Source organism: Rhincodon typus, chromosome 1, assembly GCF_021869965.1.
Source record: "Rhincodon typus isolate 14 chromosome 1, sRhiTyp1.1, whole genome shotgun sequence".
Classification (NCBI taxonomy): domain Eukaryota; kingdom Metazoa; phylum Chordata; class Chondrichthyes; order Orectolobiformes; family Rhincodontidae; genus Rhincodon; species Rhincodon typus.
In genome coordinates this window covers 119,629,070-119,646,685 of record NC_063332.1, presented here as the reverse complement: position 1 = coordinate 119,646,685, position 17,616 = coordinate 119,629,070, and the positions used below count along the sequence as shown (strand labels likewise).

Here is a 17,616-nt window from a genome sequence, read left to right as displayed (position 1 = left end):
GGCTTTAGACAATTGCTGTTCTTTATCCACATAGAATTTGTCACCAGTTATTGCCAACAATGGTTCAATTTGGTGCAACTATTATTGGTGTCTTCAGTTTTGCTGCACTCTTGCACTGCAAAATGGTCCTTCTTGCTCAATAATGAATGGTGTTGGTGCTTGGATTTCTCAACTTACTCTGTTCTTTCATCCTCCACTGAATAATACAGGAAACATGATGTAAGCACTCCCTAGCAGTCTGTTCTGTGAACTGAGAAAATTATTTAGGTGATGAACATGTTATGTAAACAGATTGAAGGTCAGTGATTCTGAATATAAGATTAAAATATAAAAGCTATAATTATTTCCAGAAATTAAACAAATGTTCGTGCACTCATGCTTAACCCAATATATGGGGATGTGCTTTAGATGATTTCCTTGCAGGTGGTTTACTGCAGTGTTGAATGGGACATCAAAATCAAAGCCTAGCTGGAAGATTCTACTCTAGATGTAAAATTCCAAGTTGTACATAGCTTCTTAGGGTCAAGGGTCTTGAGTGCCTTTGCTCTTTTCGTGGTAAAGAAGGAAACAGAATTAGTTACACGTTACCATGAGAATGCCGTAGCAGAGCTCATATTTCTCTTGTAATGCTTTTCTTACAAAAGCAGTTTAACAAAAATTTGCTGAGATCATTTGGGGATATGTTGTGCCAGAAGCTGCTGAAGCAGATTGTCTCGCAGAGCGCTCCAAGTGTTGAAGTTTACTTTTCACACTTCAACTCAAAAGATATGTACACTGTAAATTGCTTGAAGTGACAATTAATAATGGCACAATGAGGTGAATGCAGCATCTGGTACCATGGTGAGCAATGGGACCAATGAAACTAAAAGAATCAAGAAAGAAGCTGAACAACAGCGAAAGAAATTGGGCGAATTTGCATCAAACTAGTACAAGAATAGAAATAAGAAGTGAATCAGATTATATTAAAAATGAGAAAATGACCTCTACAAACAAATTTACAGTATACAAAAATGACACTCGGTCCCCCTCTGAGTTAGAAAGGTTGAGTGGCATTGCAGTAACTTAAATGCCAGTCCTAACTTAACAGCAGTCAGCTTAATTTACACTCATGGAGGTCATCCAGCAATTTTTTTTGACATTCACCAGGGAAGTGATGAGATGATTCATATTTGCAAGTTTAGTAACATAAATTGGCCAATAATTTGTAATTTATGCCATTAAATTTTCTACCTACAATTTGCTAGATTTTCTTTCACATTCCAGTAATAGGAAATGAACCTTTAGAGTTATTTGAAAGCAATTTCTAGCGCTGCAAGTTACCAATCTATTGACGACAGCTGTTAATGTCTTAAATCTTCTTGGAAAACTGAATAAAGGAAATATAAAAACCTGAACATGCTAAATAAATTAACAGAATAATTGATACTTCAATGGCAAGGACCTGGGAATTCACACAATGTAGGAGTAAGGAGACCATGGTAACACTGACCACCAACCATAGCATGACATTTCAAAACAGCCTTTTGTATTTATTTTTTAGAACCAATCAACAAGATAGTAATTCCTGTGGTTTGGTGAAGTAGTATAAGCCACTTTTATAAATGAAATGCTGCAAAGTTTATCAAAAGCATTAAAATCACTAACTTTCTTCATACAGAATTATCAAAAACAACAGAAAAATAGAACAAAAGTCTGAGAGTGATTTGAAAGAATACATACACTAAGATGTAGTTATAGTTTAAGCAACACAATAGGAAGAGTCAGGGCAGAATAACAGATCTGTAAGTACACTTGCTTTCCAACTGTACTAACCTCTCTTTTATATCTCCCTTCCTACACTTAACTAACTGACTTGCACCAATAAACTTCCTTGTCATCCTGATCATACATGGCTTTACAATCAGATTCAGTCATACAACATAGAAACAGACCCTTCAGTCCAACCAGTCCACACTGACCACCTGCCTGCACTTGGCTATATTGCTCCCAACCTTTCCTATTAATGTACTCATGCCAATGTCTTTTAAACACTGCAACTGTACCTGCATTCATCACTGTCTCTGGCAGGTCATTCCACACTTGAAGCGCGCTGTTTAAAAAGTTGTACCTCATGTCTTTTTTTAAATCTATCTCCACTCAACTTAAAAATATGTCCCCTAGTTTTAAACTCTCCCACCCAAGGGAAAAGACCCGTACCATTTACCTTAACTATGCCCCTAAGGATTTTATAAACCTCAATAAAGGCACACCTCAACCTCTTACGCTCCAGTGAAAAAAGTCCCAGCCTTTCCAGTCTATTTTTATATCTCAAACACTCCATTCCCAGCAACATCCTGGTAAATCTTTTCAGAGCCCTTTCCCAATTTAATAATATCCTTTCTATAGTAAGGTGACCAAAACTGTACACAATACTCCAAAAGTGGCTCCACCAATGTCCTGTACAACCTCAACATGATGTCCTAACTCCTATACACAAAGGTCTGAGCGATGATGGCAAGCGTGCTAAATGCCTCTTAACCACCCTATCTATAAAGGCGATGCAAACTTCAAAGAATTATGTACCTGAACCCCTAGGTCTCTGCGTTCTATAACACTACCCAGGGCCTTACCATTAATTGCAGAAGTTGCTGGAAAAACTCAGCAGGTCTGGCAGCATCTATGAAGAAAAAATCAGAGTTAACGTTTTGGGTCCGGCAACCCTTCCTCAGAACTGAGTTCTGAGGAAGGGTCACTGGACCTGGAACATTAACTCGGATTTTTTCTTCACAGATGCTGACAGACCTGCTAAGCTTTTCCAGCAACTTCTGTTTTTGTTCCCGATTTACAGCACTCGCAGTTCTTTTGGTCCTTACCATTAATTATCTAAGTCCTGTCCTTGTTTGTATTACCAAAATGCAATAGCTTACATTTTCCAAAGTAAACTCCATCTGCCACTCCTCAGTGGAATTCTTTACCACAACGGACTGTCAAGGCTGGGTCGTTAAGTATATTCAAGGCCAAGATTGACAGATTTAGGGAAATGTAGATTTTAGATTGTAAGGATATCCTTTATTTAAATTAACAGACCAGCAATATTACCACTAGGCCATCACCTCCCCTCTTTTTCAACATCATTCACCTAGAGAGCCTCAGTGGGCATTGATCTGCACTGTTGAGGTGGTGTGTTCAGCTTTCCAATACCAAACAAATCAGCTGGTTAACACAGGGGCCATCACATGCAATTCCAGCACCCTGCTTGGAGAACGCCCTCGTGTGCCCGCTCATTATGAGTGGTCGGAGCCCTGGTCAATTCCTTCCTCTCTCGCTACTCCCTTTTGAGCCCACAGTCACAGAGGTCAATTTCAGGGCTGCCACCATATGCCAGCTTGACAACGCAGGACAGGGACCCTCCTGGTCAAAAGTGGCACGTAGAAATCTCTCATTTTTTGGTTCAGAAACAAGAGGGAATAGTTCTAGCATTTAAAGCAATACTTTTCAAACTGTTCTCCCCTTTGTTTTAACTGGAACTTCAACTATTTGCCTGGGGTTTGTTACCATTAAAATTTAAATGGCATTTGGATGTTCTTTCAAAGTGACTATGAGGAAATAAAATAAATTGATATACCAATGTCAAAGTGGGATTTGTAGTATGATATCATCATTTTGAGAACGAATGGCACTCTTCAATAAGCGCTTCTGTTTTTGTATTCCCTAAATAGAAGGATTACATTATATGAATGCAGATCAGAATAGGAAGACTGCTTCTCGCCCCTTAAAGTAAATGGCTAAAAACTAGATAGCAGGTGTGTTATCCTATGCATCCAAAATTCCACTAAGTGATAATTTGTGCCAAATATAAGTCAGTAATTATCTCTACAGGTTAATAATGATTACAGTGGATCAGTAGAAGTAGTAATTATTCATTCTGCTACGAGTTCAACGTAACAACATCAACATGTAGCATTGAATCTTTTTAACAGCAGTGTTTGAAAACTGCTGCAAACTAAGCCAACCATTTTGGGTGATCAGAGATGGCAATCTGAATCACAAAATTCCAAACTGGGAAAGAGAAAAGTAAATAAAAACTTGAAAGGTTTTCTACAATAATTATACTACTCTTTGTGGCATATAGTGCTTATTTTAAAATACAAATAGTAAGAAATCTATTAAATAAATTTTGATATTTGAAAAGGTCACAATTTTTTTCTCCCTCATCTTTTATCTAAAGTTGCAAAACAAAAGCAACATTTTCAATCAGCTCGAACAACTGAAACTTTTTTTTCAGGATTGTCACTAGATTCGGGAAAGGTTATATCAGACTGGAAAGTAGATAATATCTCCTCTGTTCAAGGTTGGGAGGCAGAATATCAGAAACTACAGTCCAATTTGCTTAATATCTGTTATGGGCAATGTGTTAAAATCAATCAAAAGGAGGTTGTAGGTGGTCACTTAAAAATCTTAAGGTAACTGGAAAGAAGGATGGCCTTGAGAAGAGGAAATCACGATTGATTGGGGTGCCTTGAAGAAGCAACAGTGCTGTGGATAAAGAGAAGCCTGTACTCGGATTTCCAGGAAACATTTAACAAAATGCCATGCAAATAATTATTGCAAAAGGTGGTGCTCAAGGTGTAGTGGTTAACATATTAGTGTGAACTGAAGACTCCCTGACTGGCAGATAACAGTTCACATAAGAGAGTCTTTTTCTGATTGGCAGGATGTGACAAGTCGAGTCATCAAACGTCTGTGCTTGGGCCTCAGTTTTTCATGATTTATATCTCTGATTTACATGAGGGAGTGAAAGCATGGTAGGTAAATTTGCAGAGGTAGGAAAGTATGTTCTAAAGAGTATATAAGAAGATTGCAGTTTGATATAGACAGGCTGTAAGAATGGGGAAAAAAATCTGATGTACAGCATATCATGTGGGAAAATATGAAGCAGGAAGATTAAAAAAAAGCAGACTTATGATGAAGAAGGCTTGCAGAATTCTGAGGAGCAGAATGACGTAGGTATAATACTGCATGAGTCACAAAAAAACTAGTACTCAAGTACAGCAAAGAATCAAGAATGCCAATGCAATGTTATCCTTCAATTATAACAGGGCATAGGTGAAAATGCATCTGGAATACTATGTGCTATTTTCATATTTAAAGGGCATAAATGCATTGGAAGGACTTCAGAGGAGGGTTATCAGATATCTCGAAAGAGCTGACTGTCATGAGGAAAGGTTGGACAGATTCTTTTTGTTTCCATTGGAGTTTAGAAGAGTCTAGGGGTGATTTGATTGAAGTATGTTGGTTTTGACAAGGTGAATACAGATGGAGGGACAAGAATATTTCCCTTTTTAGGTCAGTCCATGGGGCCACAATTTTAAACTTAAGAGTTGACCTTTTAGGATAAAGAAGCTTTTTTATGTTGATTGAGCAACTTTGGAACCCTCTGCCTCAGAAGGCAGTGGAAGTGCAATCATTGAATATTTTTAGGACATACATACATAAATTCTTGTTAGACAAGGTGAATCAGGGTTTATTAGGTCAGATGGGATGTGGAATTTGAAACACAAACAGGTAAGCCATGACCTTATTGATGGCCTACTTCTGACCTCAAATTAATTCTCTGACCATGGAATCTATACAATTTGAGACTTCTGTTTTGGGACAAAGATCATTCTAAATGCTTAAATTCTAAGCTATATATAATTTGAGAAATAAGAAGTCCTTATTACATCCAAAATTCCAATAACTTTACCAATCTCTCTCCACGGATATCTGCCACTCCTGCTGCATTTTCCCAGCACTTGATTTTTTTTTCAGATTTCCAGTGTCTGCAGCATTTTTGCTCTTATTTAAGCTCACAAAGGTGTCCTGAACAAGAATGTTCAATATACAAAGCAGAGAGCAGTACCATTGATTCAAATGTATTGAAATTTATGAGAAAAAAATTGACTCATTGCCATCTAGTTTTCTTTTCATAAGAACTAAGTGTGATCACTTAAAAAAGGACAATAAGGATATGTCCGTTCAATTAATTGATATTGTGATAAGAAACCCAAGTCTCTTCATAAATAAGGCAAGTAATGTTGTTATTTTTACACAGCACTATAACTTAATGTATTGCATTAAACATCACAATAAAAAACAATAAAAGTGGCAAAAACAATAAAGTGTTTTCAACAGCTGACAATCAATACAAAAGTAAACAAGAAAGTAAAAGCAGGTAACAAAATGTCAGATAACAAGGTGTAGAGCTGGATGAACATAGCAGGCCAAGCAGCATCAGAGGAGCAGGAAAGCTGACGTTTCGGGCCGAGACCCTTCTTCAGAAAGCCGTCAAGGCCAGAATTGTTATTGCTTTATGATCACTGGTTAATGAATTTAGAGGTGATTACAATTCTCATTCATGCATACCATAATCGAGAGGAAATGCCTCTGAAGGTCATTAAACAGGAGGAAAGGAGGTGATACTTACCTGAAGAGTGCAAGACTCAGTGACCACACCACCAAGGGTTTCCTCAACTCAAACTTTGCTCGCTGTTTCATCAAATGGCGACCACCAAATATAAATGCTGCATACAGAGCTGAATACAAGAAAGACTTTTTCCTAAAAATAGAACAACAAATAGCTGTTAGTGCACTGATGAGAAACAGCAGAGCTTAAGCATCCTTTGCCTGTAAATACCAACATACTCTCAAAGATCCCTGACTTAAATGAAACTGTACATTGCCTCATTACTCAATTTAGTGCAAAAAAGGGAATCACAAAGTTGCATTGTATTGAGGACAGATCACAATCTTTGCTATCCAAAGTAAAAACTGCTGTCACTGGTGTAAATATTTTTCCCATTTATAAACAATATAATTGATATGATAAAACATCAAGAACTAAAACATACACGTATTCTTAGGCCAATAATCTAATGATATTTGGTAAGACCCCTCCCTCACAGGATGAAACACTTACCCTGCCAACTCAGAATGAGATGGCAGCTATCTTCACCTCTATACTGCACTTGCTAATTGGATGGAAGGAAAAGGTGGTCACGCTTCGTGCAGTGAATCACAGTCAACTTCTTAGCTTAGGTGACCCGAAATTCCATATTCCCTTCTTAGTAGGCTTCCCAGTCAACGCCAGTGGCTTTGATCTTCCCCACATTCCCCAACTTGTTTATTTGACTATTTACCTTTAGACTTCATCCTCCAGGGATATAAAGTCATCATGCCTGGCATATAAAGTCATCATGCCTGGCACAGTGAGGTATTTGTCTTCTTTTCCACCCTTCCTCCACCTCATTGGAGGCAGGGTGACTGCTGATGATCCACCCTCCTACAGGACCTCTTTCCATCCCACGCTCCATTATCTCTCTATCACCCACCCCGTATAATGAAATACCCACTTAATAATTATTAATCCCCCAATCCCAGTATGCTGCCTCCAAGCCACATAACTGAATTCCAAGACTTCCTCCCAAAGCAGTGGCCGCTGATAACCCCTCCCTGACTTTTAGTGGACAGATCCCAGGACTGACTGCATCCCATGCTCCTGACTGATGTGGTCTATGCTGGCTGATGAATGACCTGACCCCTAACTCATCCGTGTACCTCCTGGACTTCAAAGATACAGAACCCCTGAAAATGACTACCCCCAAAGCCTCTGGGCGAATAGCTGGGGCTGCCCTTGACGTACAGTACCAGGTCCTATCTCCCTTGACTTGATAGAGGAGGCAATGCCCTAGTGGAATTATTGCTAGATTATTAATCCAGAGACCAAGGTAATATTCTGGGTACCTTGGTTTGAATCCTGCCACAGCAGATGGTGGAACTTGAATTCAATAAATATCTGGAATTAAGAGTCTAATGACGACCATGGATTGATTGTCGGAAAAACCCACCTGGTTTATTAATGCCCTTTAGGGAAGGAAACAGCCATCTTTGCCTGGTCTGGCCTAAATGGTGACTCCAGACCCACAAAAATGTGGTTGACTCTTAACTTAGGGATGACCAATAAATGCTGGTCTAGTCAGCAATGCGCTCATCCTGTGAATGAATAAAGAATAAAGTAAAGAGACTGAGAACTACTTTGCTTTGCCTTTGAGACATGGCCATTTAATTGATGCAGTGTATTTGCCGCATATGCTACTGTCAGATGGTGCAGGTCTGAGACTGCCGTACCGTAGTGACATACATCAAACTGTCCACTCACTTCACCGATGACTGTCGACAACCATGACAAGCCTAGCTTTGTCTCTGCACTGAAAGATAAGTCAACACAGAAGCACTGTGAGCCTTTAAAACACTGGCTGAGGAGTCAAAACACAAAACACAAAGCAATGGAGAGATGCTGTGAGCATGAATGTGGAAAATAAGTGAGCATTAAGAGATCAAGCAAGGAGTCCGGAAATGCACCCAAAGCAAATTCAGGACTTAGGTGCTTATCCTGGCAACAACATTCCAATGAAAGGTGTTGGTGTGCTCCAAAGTGTAGCACTGAAGTGCAGAACTAGTTTGAAAGTGTATCAGATATGTGCTATGAGGATGCAGCGAGGCTAATTGATACCTAATGCCAATATATATGGATGGGGGTATGGGCAGTTTGTGTCTATGGAGCGTGTCCTGAGATGTTGGTGACTGCTTTCCGGAATGGAGAACCAAGGAGCAAGGTAACTGCTTGGGTATTCGTGTTGGGATTTGTTGCCATCTAGTTTCTATCTGTCAGGTGAGCGGATGAAAAACTGCATAGGAAGCGAGATTTACTAATAATGGAATGCTAATGCATGCAGACTTCTTGCCACTCATTAGCAAGATTCTCACTTTACTATTCAGAAATTAATTGGAAAACAAAAAAAAAAAATCAGACAGTTTGCTCCTGACATCAAGAATCTGATTATTGCCAATCTCACCCTATTTGCCCAACCTTCTCACCAATACCCACATTATTCAGGGACTGGAAAGATTCTACTCCTAGTGGAAGTTATGCTACAGGTAATAGAGTTTGCTATGAGCTACGATTAAGAAGAGGAGTTTTGAAATGTTTATGACTTCAATAGAACACAAAATACTTGCAGCTTTCATTAATATAAAGCCATTAAACAAACAATCTCTCACCTTATGTTTTCTCCACATAATACACTTTATATAAAAGTTAGAAGTGCGTTATTATCAAATGCAGTTTGTCACAAGATGAAAAGTTTATATTCAGTGAATATGTTAACTATAGAATGAAAAATCCATTTTAACTTTGTATCCCGATTGGGAAGTTAAACTTATTTTACCTTCAGGTTCTTATTTTGAAAACCAGAACCAAATCTATCTTCACCACCATCTCAGACATTACAATCCAGATCCAAACATAGTCATTCCTTTTGTTAGTTATCTTAAATCTGTGTTTTTTGGTTTTCAAATCCCTTCAAAGTTTCTCTCCATCACAGTGCGATTTTGAACAAGTATATCAAATCTCTTCTTAATCTTCTCTTCTAGGAGAGCAACCCCCAACTTCTTCAATCTACCCGTTTAAGTCCCTCAACCCTGAAAGCATTCTCATTATCCTTCCACCTTGTTTAATGCCTTTACATCCCTCAGAATTGTAAAGAATACTTCAGTTGAAACTGAAACACAGTTTCATAAATAGTCATCAAAACTTCCTTCTATCTATACTTCGATTTTAGAAAGGCCAGGATCACGGATTTTTTTTTTTTAAAAACTGCTTTTGCAATTTGTCCTGCGGCAACAATTTGTACACATATAAACACTGTGTCCATTTCTGCATCCTCTTCAGAATTACACCATACTTGCTTTATGTAATAATATGAGGGAAGGAAATATATACCATTTTAATATATTATAATTATTAATATAGTATTTTACTGGGAGGGTGACTGGCTTTGACATCAAACAGCCCAAGCAAAATTAAAGTCAATGGGACTGGGGGGAAAGCTCTTCATTGGTTAGAGTCACACCTAGCCCAGAAGGAAGACTGTAGTGGTTGTTGGAAGCTAGTCATCTCAACCCTGGAATGCGTTCCAGGTCAGCCTCAGATCCAAGGCCCAATAACCTTCAGTTGCTTCATTCTTCCCTCCAACAAAAGTTAGATGTTGGGATGTTTGCTGATATTGCAATTTTCAATTTTATTCAGATCTGCTGAGAAATTGAAGCAGTTTCTGCCCAAACGCAACAATACTTGATCAACTTCCAGGCTTGGCCAATAAGAGACAAGTAACATTGGTGTCCTACAAGTGCCAAATAATAGCCATCTCCAACAAGAGAGAATCCAACCATCACATCTTGACATTCAAAAACATTTATCATCAACAATATACTGGGATCATTATTAACCATGAAGTTAACTGGACCTTCGCCAAATATGCTGTGGCTATGGGAGTAAGTAGGAACTTGAAATTCTGAGCTAAGAAACTCACCTCCTGACTCTGGCCACAAAGGCACAAATCAGAAGTATAACAGTGTACTCTCCACCTGCCTGGATGAGTACAGACCCAACAACACAAGGTCAACACCAAACAGGCAAGTATTCGACAGAGATCAGTGCTGGATCCACTTTTGTTTGTCATTTATATAAATGATTTAGATAAGAATATAGAAAGTATGGTTAATAAGTTTGCAGATGACACCAAGGTTGGTGATATAATGGACAGTGAAGAAGGTTATCTAAGATTACAAAGAGATCTTGATGAATTGGATTAAAGGACTGAAGAGTTGCAGATAGAGTTTAATTTGGATAAATGAGAGGTATTTCATTTCGGCAAAACAAAGGCAAGACTTATACAATTAAAAGTAGGACCCTGGGTAGTGTTGCAGAACACAGAAATTTAGGAGTTCAGATACATAATTCTCTGAAGTTTGCATTACAGGTAGACAGGGTGGTTAAGAAGGCATTTAGCACGCTTGTCTTCATTGCTCAGACCTTTGAGTACAGGAGTTAGGATGTTACGTTGGAGGTTGTATAGGGCATTGGTGAGGTCTCTTCTGGAGTACTGTGTCCAGTTCTGGTCTCCCTGTTATAGGAAGGATATTATTAAGCTGGAGATAGTTCAGAAGAGTTTTAACAGTATGTTGCCAGGAATGACGGGTTTGAGTTATAAAGAGGTTGGATAGGCTATGACATTTTTCTATGGAGCATAGGAGGTTGAGGTTTATAAAATCAATGAGCCTGGATAGGCTGAGACTTCTTTCACTTGTGGTAGAAGGTTGAGAGGTGACCTTATAGAGAGGTTTATAAAATCATGTGGAGTAGAGATAAGGTGAATGGCAGGTGTCTTTTCCCTAGGGTGGGGATTCCAAGATCAGGGGGCATATTTTTAAGGTGAGAGGAGAAAGATTTAGAAAAAGACATGAGGGGCATTTTTTTTTTTTTTTTTTTAAAAAAGGAGTGGTTTGTGTGTGGAATAAACTTCCAGAGGAAGTGGCGGATGCGGGTACAGTTACAACATTTAAAAGACATTTAGATAATGACATGAGTAAGAAATGTTTGGAGGTATATGGGCCAAATGCAACCAGATCGGATTGATTGGACCTAAGGGTCTCTCTCCATGTTATATGACTCTTAAGCGGAGCCACTTGGCAGACATCCTACCCACCACTTCAACATTCACTCTCTACACCACTGGTACATAGTGACAGCAGTTTATACCACCTACAAGATACATTTCAGCAACTTGTCCAGCCTCTTTGCATCTGACCTTTGAAATCGACAAGTGTTTTCACCTAAACGGACAAGGGCAGCGATCATGTTCTTTACCTGGTGAGACACCATCCTTTCTTGGAACTATAATCACCATTCCTTTACTACAGGTGAACCAAAATCCAGGAACCGTCTTCCTAACAGCACTATGGGTGTACCTATACCACCTAACAGGCTGCAGTAGTTCAAGAAGTCAGCTTGTTAGTTTACCAAGGGCAATTAGGGATGGGCAATGAATGCCAGCCAGTGGTGCCAATGATAAACACATCCCTTGAATAGATGAAAACTTGTCCACTGTAAATTCATCTCAAGCTCTGCCATTTCAGGGCTAATAACTCATTCATGCTGCTAAATTGAACATAAGTGAGATAAAAACAGAGAAATATTTAGTACCTTTTTGGACCTCTGCTGTAAAATTACACTAACAAGGAGCAATTACCAGCCCACTCAAAATAAAAGTGAAAATGTTTCTTTAAATGGACAAAAGTAAAGTAACCGGTCCAGGTATTACATTCTGAACTATTAAGTGAAATATTCTGGCAGCTTGATTTGCCCAAATGCTTTTTTAAAAAATTTACCAATGATGAGCACGAGTTTACTTCCAGTGCCACGTATTTGAATATTACTTAAATACCAAAACCGACTTTTAGGTATTTTGAAACGAATAAGGTAGATCCTAGTTGAGTTATTGAGTAAAGTACCCTCAGACAATTTCTTTGATACACATTCACTATTTGAGAATACTTGCCAGTTATTTTAACAATGAATGTATCATCTGTTTCAATGAGCACAAACTTACCTCTCAATTTCTTTTGTCCTTAAACTGAACTTGGCAAAGATTGACTCCATCCCCCATCAACAGAGGCTAAAGTAGAGAATCCTACAATAGACTTATACAAAATAAGTAGGCTTATATCTCGCTTTTCAGCTCAGTCCCCCGTCAATTATTTTCACTGTTCTACACGGCTATTGGAACACAAAAGTATTTTATCTTTTCCTCAGACAGAAGGGGTCATTTTTGCAGGCTCCTTTAGGTTTAAAGAACCACCAAGCTGAAATCAAAGTTGCTGGAAAAGCTCAGCAGGTCTGGCAGCATCTGTGGAGGAGGAAACAGAATTAACGTTTCGGGTCCGATGACCCTTCCTCAGAACTAGACCTCAGAACTGGTCACCGGACCCGAAACATTAACTCTGTTTTCTCCTCCACAGATGCTGCTAGACCTGTTGAGCTTTTCCAGCAACTTTGTTTTTGTTCCCGATTTACAGCATCCGCAGTTCTTTTGGTTTTCACCAAGCTGAAATGCCAGTTTCCAAACGAACTGAAACTCCCACTTGGAACGGCCACCTAATAGATAATTAAGGAGATGAACTACCACTCAAGTTGCCTGTTATTGCCCACTAACAAGGTTGTAAGGCTCAGTGGTGGGCAGTACTTGACCTAAAGCTTGCTCCTAACTGCAACCAGCTGATTGACAGTAAACTAGTCAACGCAGCAGGTTTTGTGGATGTCAGCTGCGCAAGGTTGGCGTTTATTGCCCTTTCCAATTTATATTTGAGAAGGAGGTGGTGAACTGCCTTCTTGAGTACAATCAAATGGCTTATTCAAGCTTTTTCAAAGGGATATCACATTGCATTGGTCTGAAATTAAGGAGGATAAGTGAGACTATACCAGCAAAGTTCCTTCCCGAAAAGACAGAATTCAATAGAGAACCAGATAGGTTTAATGACATTCTGATAGCACCAGTAATGGTGATCATGAAACTAGCTTTTTCATTCAGATTTATTTATTAAATAAAGTTAAAAATTCCTCAGTTGCTACGATGAGATTTGAACTCATATCTCCTGTTCATTAACACAGGCCTCTGGATTATTAGCACAGTAACATAACAATAATGCTACTCTGCTATATACTACTGAGCAGAGGCAGCCGCACGTATTACTGCTGGAAGTTTGAAAATAACTCTTGTACCACTTGAGATTTTTTCTGGGACAATTTATCAAGGCATGAACAACACTTTTCAATGTTTGTTTCGAAAATTCTTGGAGGATCCACCTACAGAACAAGCACTGTGCTACTCCACTTTATCAAAATCATCCTTGAGTACTCAGTCTGAAACAGCTTGCAAGGGGAATGGGCAGCAACATGAAGTCACCCAAAAGACCACCAGATGCTGCAAAGTAACAAGGGCAAGATGAAGACATTAACTGGGGGCAAATTGCACCAACAAGGGACAGAGTGGCGAACTCCTCCATCTTGCTCTCGTCTCTTGCCTCCACCAAAACATAAAGGTTGGAGAGGCCAGGAAGATGCTGGGCAGATCAAGCACTACATTGTACAAGGCTCACATAACTGGTGTTTCTACAAGAGATTTGATATTTTCCCTTTCAGTATCCCTGAAAAGGAGAGATGGCCATTATTCAGGAGATGGTGAGCGATCTCCTTCAAATCTTTGAAACATTTCAAATCAAAGCAAAGTTGTCAACTAGTTCACAAAAATTAACTATATTTTGAAGGAAGCAAAAGAGACTGAGCGGTAGAGAATGTTAGAGTTTCAGACCCAGATGAAGGACTGGTTGATCATTGTGGAGTTTTGTACAAGAGGTCAGTGATCCCAAAGTGATCACAGAGAGCTTTGAGGCAGAGCAGGTCACAGAGCTAAGGTGCAGAATGTCACAAAGGAAGTTGAACATGTGCATTAGAATTTCAAAATCAAGGCTTTGCTAGATAGAAGATATAAAAGTTTGAATACATGTACAAACAGATTCAAGAACAGCTTCTTCCCTGCTGTTATCAGACTTTTGAATGGAGCTCTTAAATGTTAATGTTGATCTCTCTGCACCTTCTCACCAGCTGTAATACCGTATCCTGCTGTCTGTTACGCTGACGCACTTGTGTAGTACGATCTGCCTGTAAAGCACGTAAGACAACACTTTTCACTGTACCTTTCAGTATACGTGGCAGTAATAAAATAAAATCAAATCAGTTAGTCAACATGCCTCAGGAGACACAGGAGTAAGTGGGATTTGGTAAAAGTTACAATGTAGGTAATGGAGTTTTGGGCAAATTTAGGTTTCTGAAGGATCAAAGTTTATGGCGGTGGCAACCAAGAGAGCAGTGAAATAGTTGAATGTGGTGGCAACAAAAAAGTGAATGAGGGATCAATAGTATATTAGCTGAACAGGGGTAGAAACTCTCAATATTATACAGGCTGAAGGTGACAGTCTTTGTGATGTGGACGATATGGTTTTAAAAGCTGTTTTGGGATCATATAGAATAGCGAAGGTGTAATCAGCCTAGTTCAACCTGAGACAATGACTAGGGAGGGACAGCTGGAATCAGTATCACAGCAATGGTATTTTTGACAAAAGCATTTCAATTACCTAAATTCTTAATAAGTGGAAATTTCAGCCAACTCAGGACTGGATGCCAAGCAAGCAGTTTGACAACAGAGAAATAGCGGAGAAGTAAGGTTAGATATCATCAGCTTATATGTCAACTCTAAAGTTATGGTTTCAGATAATGTCATTGAGGAACAGCATGCAGCGATGAGATAGTAAGGGTTGAAGGATAGATTCTTGAGTGACTCCAGAGATAACAATTTAGGGGGGAGGAACAGAAATCACTGCAGAGGATTCACTGGCAATGACTGGATAGATAAGAATGCAGACAGATTAGTTTAGCCAAGATTTCCAGGATTCACACGATAAAAAGTTGTTGCTGCATAAAGGTTGGCTACCCTCTTGACCAGATCTTTAAACAGCCCTGTCACTCCATAATTGAAGTCATAATTTCTACACACACACACACACACACACGTTCCCAATGTCTGAACTCAAACTTATAAAAATAAATTAAGCATGAAACAGGATAGTTTTTGATGACAATTTCTCTATAGGGCTATACGTGGAATTGTTTCTTCAAATATTGTTTTCATAAATCAATCAAAAGCATCTATTTTGCCATTACAGACATTCAGGCTGGACTGAACGGCAACCAATACGTAAACCTTCAGACTTGCACTAACCAGAGTCACTGGGTCTACTTAAGTAATACATCAGATAATACCTTATTTCTTCATTTGATTTTATAATCTCAAAAAGGACAGACACAAATCTCTTTCAAGCAGTATGATTAATAATTGCTTGGTGGTACAGTCTTAACCCCATTGCTAAAGAGACACAAAGTCTAAGCTTTTCGTCTTGCATTCAACAGGTTTCTCGCAGATCAGTACTCTTGATTGCAAGATGAAAAGCTTCAATACTGTCTGTTTTTGGAATGGGAAATGGCATGATTAACTGCAAAACCTATGGAAAAGCACATTTCGCTTTAAGTAAGTATGATTCCATATTATGATATAAATGGATAAGCTAACGTTGGTTGTTATAGATACTGTACTGCAATCAATTTTTAAAATCAACCTTTTTCTCCCTCCCCACAATACCCTCTGGCGTATATATGTCATTTGAACAAGCAATGGACAAGGTCAGATATAACTGTACCGAAGTATACTGAATAAATATAAATCAAGCAAGTGTGCAGATGTATTTGTACACATACATTGGTATCTACAGAAAGTACAAATCACACTATATGTAAGATACTAGAGTTTTTGGGCAGGATAGTGACACACGAGTATGGTAACCCAGTAGCTGTAGCTCAAGAGGAGTAACCTAGGGGGTGTATGTTTAAATCCTCCATAGGATGTTGCAAAGCCTAACAATCTGGCAGCATGGTCTAACTTTATATAATCACATCCATATTTCTGTACAGAATAAATATATATTTACCTGGTACTCTATTATTCAACATATTTTAATACTGTCAGCAGGCTTTATTCAAAGTCACATCATACATATACTAAATATTTTAAAAATAGCATAATTGACTTACCGGACACCATTAGGAATAGTGGATCAGTCTTCCTTTCAGCCTACAATTCACCTACATTTTTTCATCCAAAGGCATTTGTCCCACTTCAGACACACAAAAATAGTGCAGCATTGATTCCCCGTGGTATTTTAATTAATACAGCACTACACAGAAGGAGCTACTGCTGTTGTCACTGGTGCACAGTTTACATCTCAACCTTTATGCTCCATTTATCAATAATCATAACACTGAAATGAAAGTCTATCGTTGTACACTAAATTAAACTGATGCAGCAGCTTTCTTGCCAATGAACTGGACACTGCACTACTTCACAAAAATTGTCTAGTTCAAGACTTAGAATGTTTACTTTGGAAACAATAGGACAAAGTATAAAACTGCCATATTTTTCTAAAAAAGATACTTGCACAATGTGATAATTAAATAGCATTATTCTAAAGGTCCTTATTCTGGTACAAGATGTTTGTTGTTTTTAAGTGAAAGCTACAATGCCATGGTGAAATATTCAGAGGAACATTGCCATAAGAATCATTTCTGAGGCACTTCTATTCTACTTCCTAAAAATCAACAAGAACACTCTCATGTTCAAGCATACTGATCTGGGCACTGGGCTGGAAGGGTGATAGTGAGACTGTCGCAGCTGGAGGGTGTGTGTGTGTGTCTGTGTCTTTGCATATGTGTGGTGGTGTGCTGCCTGAGAGGAGATTTTAGAAACATAGAAAATAGGACTAAGAGTAGGCCACTTAGTTCTTTGAGCCTGCTCCACCATTTAATATTATCATGGCTGATTATCCAACTGAGTAACTTGTTACCACTTCCTCCCCATATCCTTTGATCTCTTTAGACCTAATGACTATATCTAACTCCTTCGTGAAAACATTCAATATTTTGACCTCAACCAATTTTTTCTGGGTGACAAAATTTCTTCTCATCTCAGTCCTATATGGCCTACCGTTATCCTGAAGCTGTGACCTAGGGGGTTGCTCAGCAGGTCTGGCAGCATCTATGAAGGAGAGAACAGTTAACGTTTCGGGTCTGGTGACCCTTCCTCAGACCCTTCT

The 17,616-nt window shown here is 38.8% G+C and overlaps 1 protein-coding gene across 2 annotated transcripts in view; it reads right to left on the bottom strand.

The window, feature by feature from the left end:
- Positions 1 to 17,616, bottom strand: part of LOC109929563 (elongation of very long chain fatty acids protein 6-like) — a 117,013-nt gene that overhangs the window by 63,239 nt on the left and 36,158 nt on the right. Inside the window, exons 1-2 of one of the 2 annotated variants that reach the window (XM_048604851.1) lie at positions 7,866 to 7,885; positions 6,446 to 6,577 (exon numbers count right to left, since the gene is read on the bottom strand). In XM_048604851.1, coding sequence (XP_048460808.1) covers positions 6,446 to 6,516 — 71 coding nt within the window. In that variant the 5' untranslated portion in view covers positions 6,517 to 6,577; positions 7,866 to 7,885. Of the gene's footprint in view, positions 1 to 6,445; positions 6,578 to 7,865; positions 7,886 to 17,616 lie in introns of those variants that run through there. The other variant, XM_020529222.2, reaches the window with a different exon arrangement.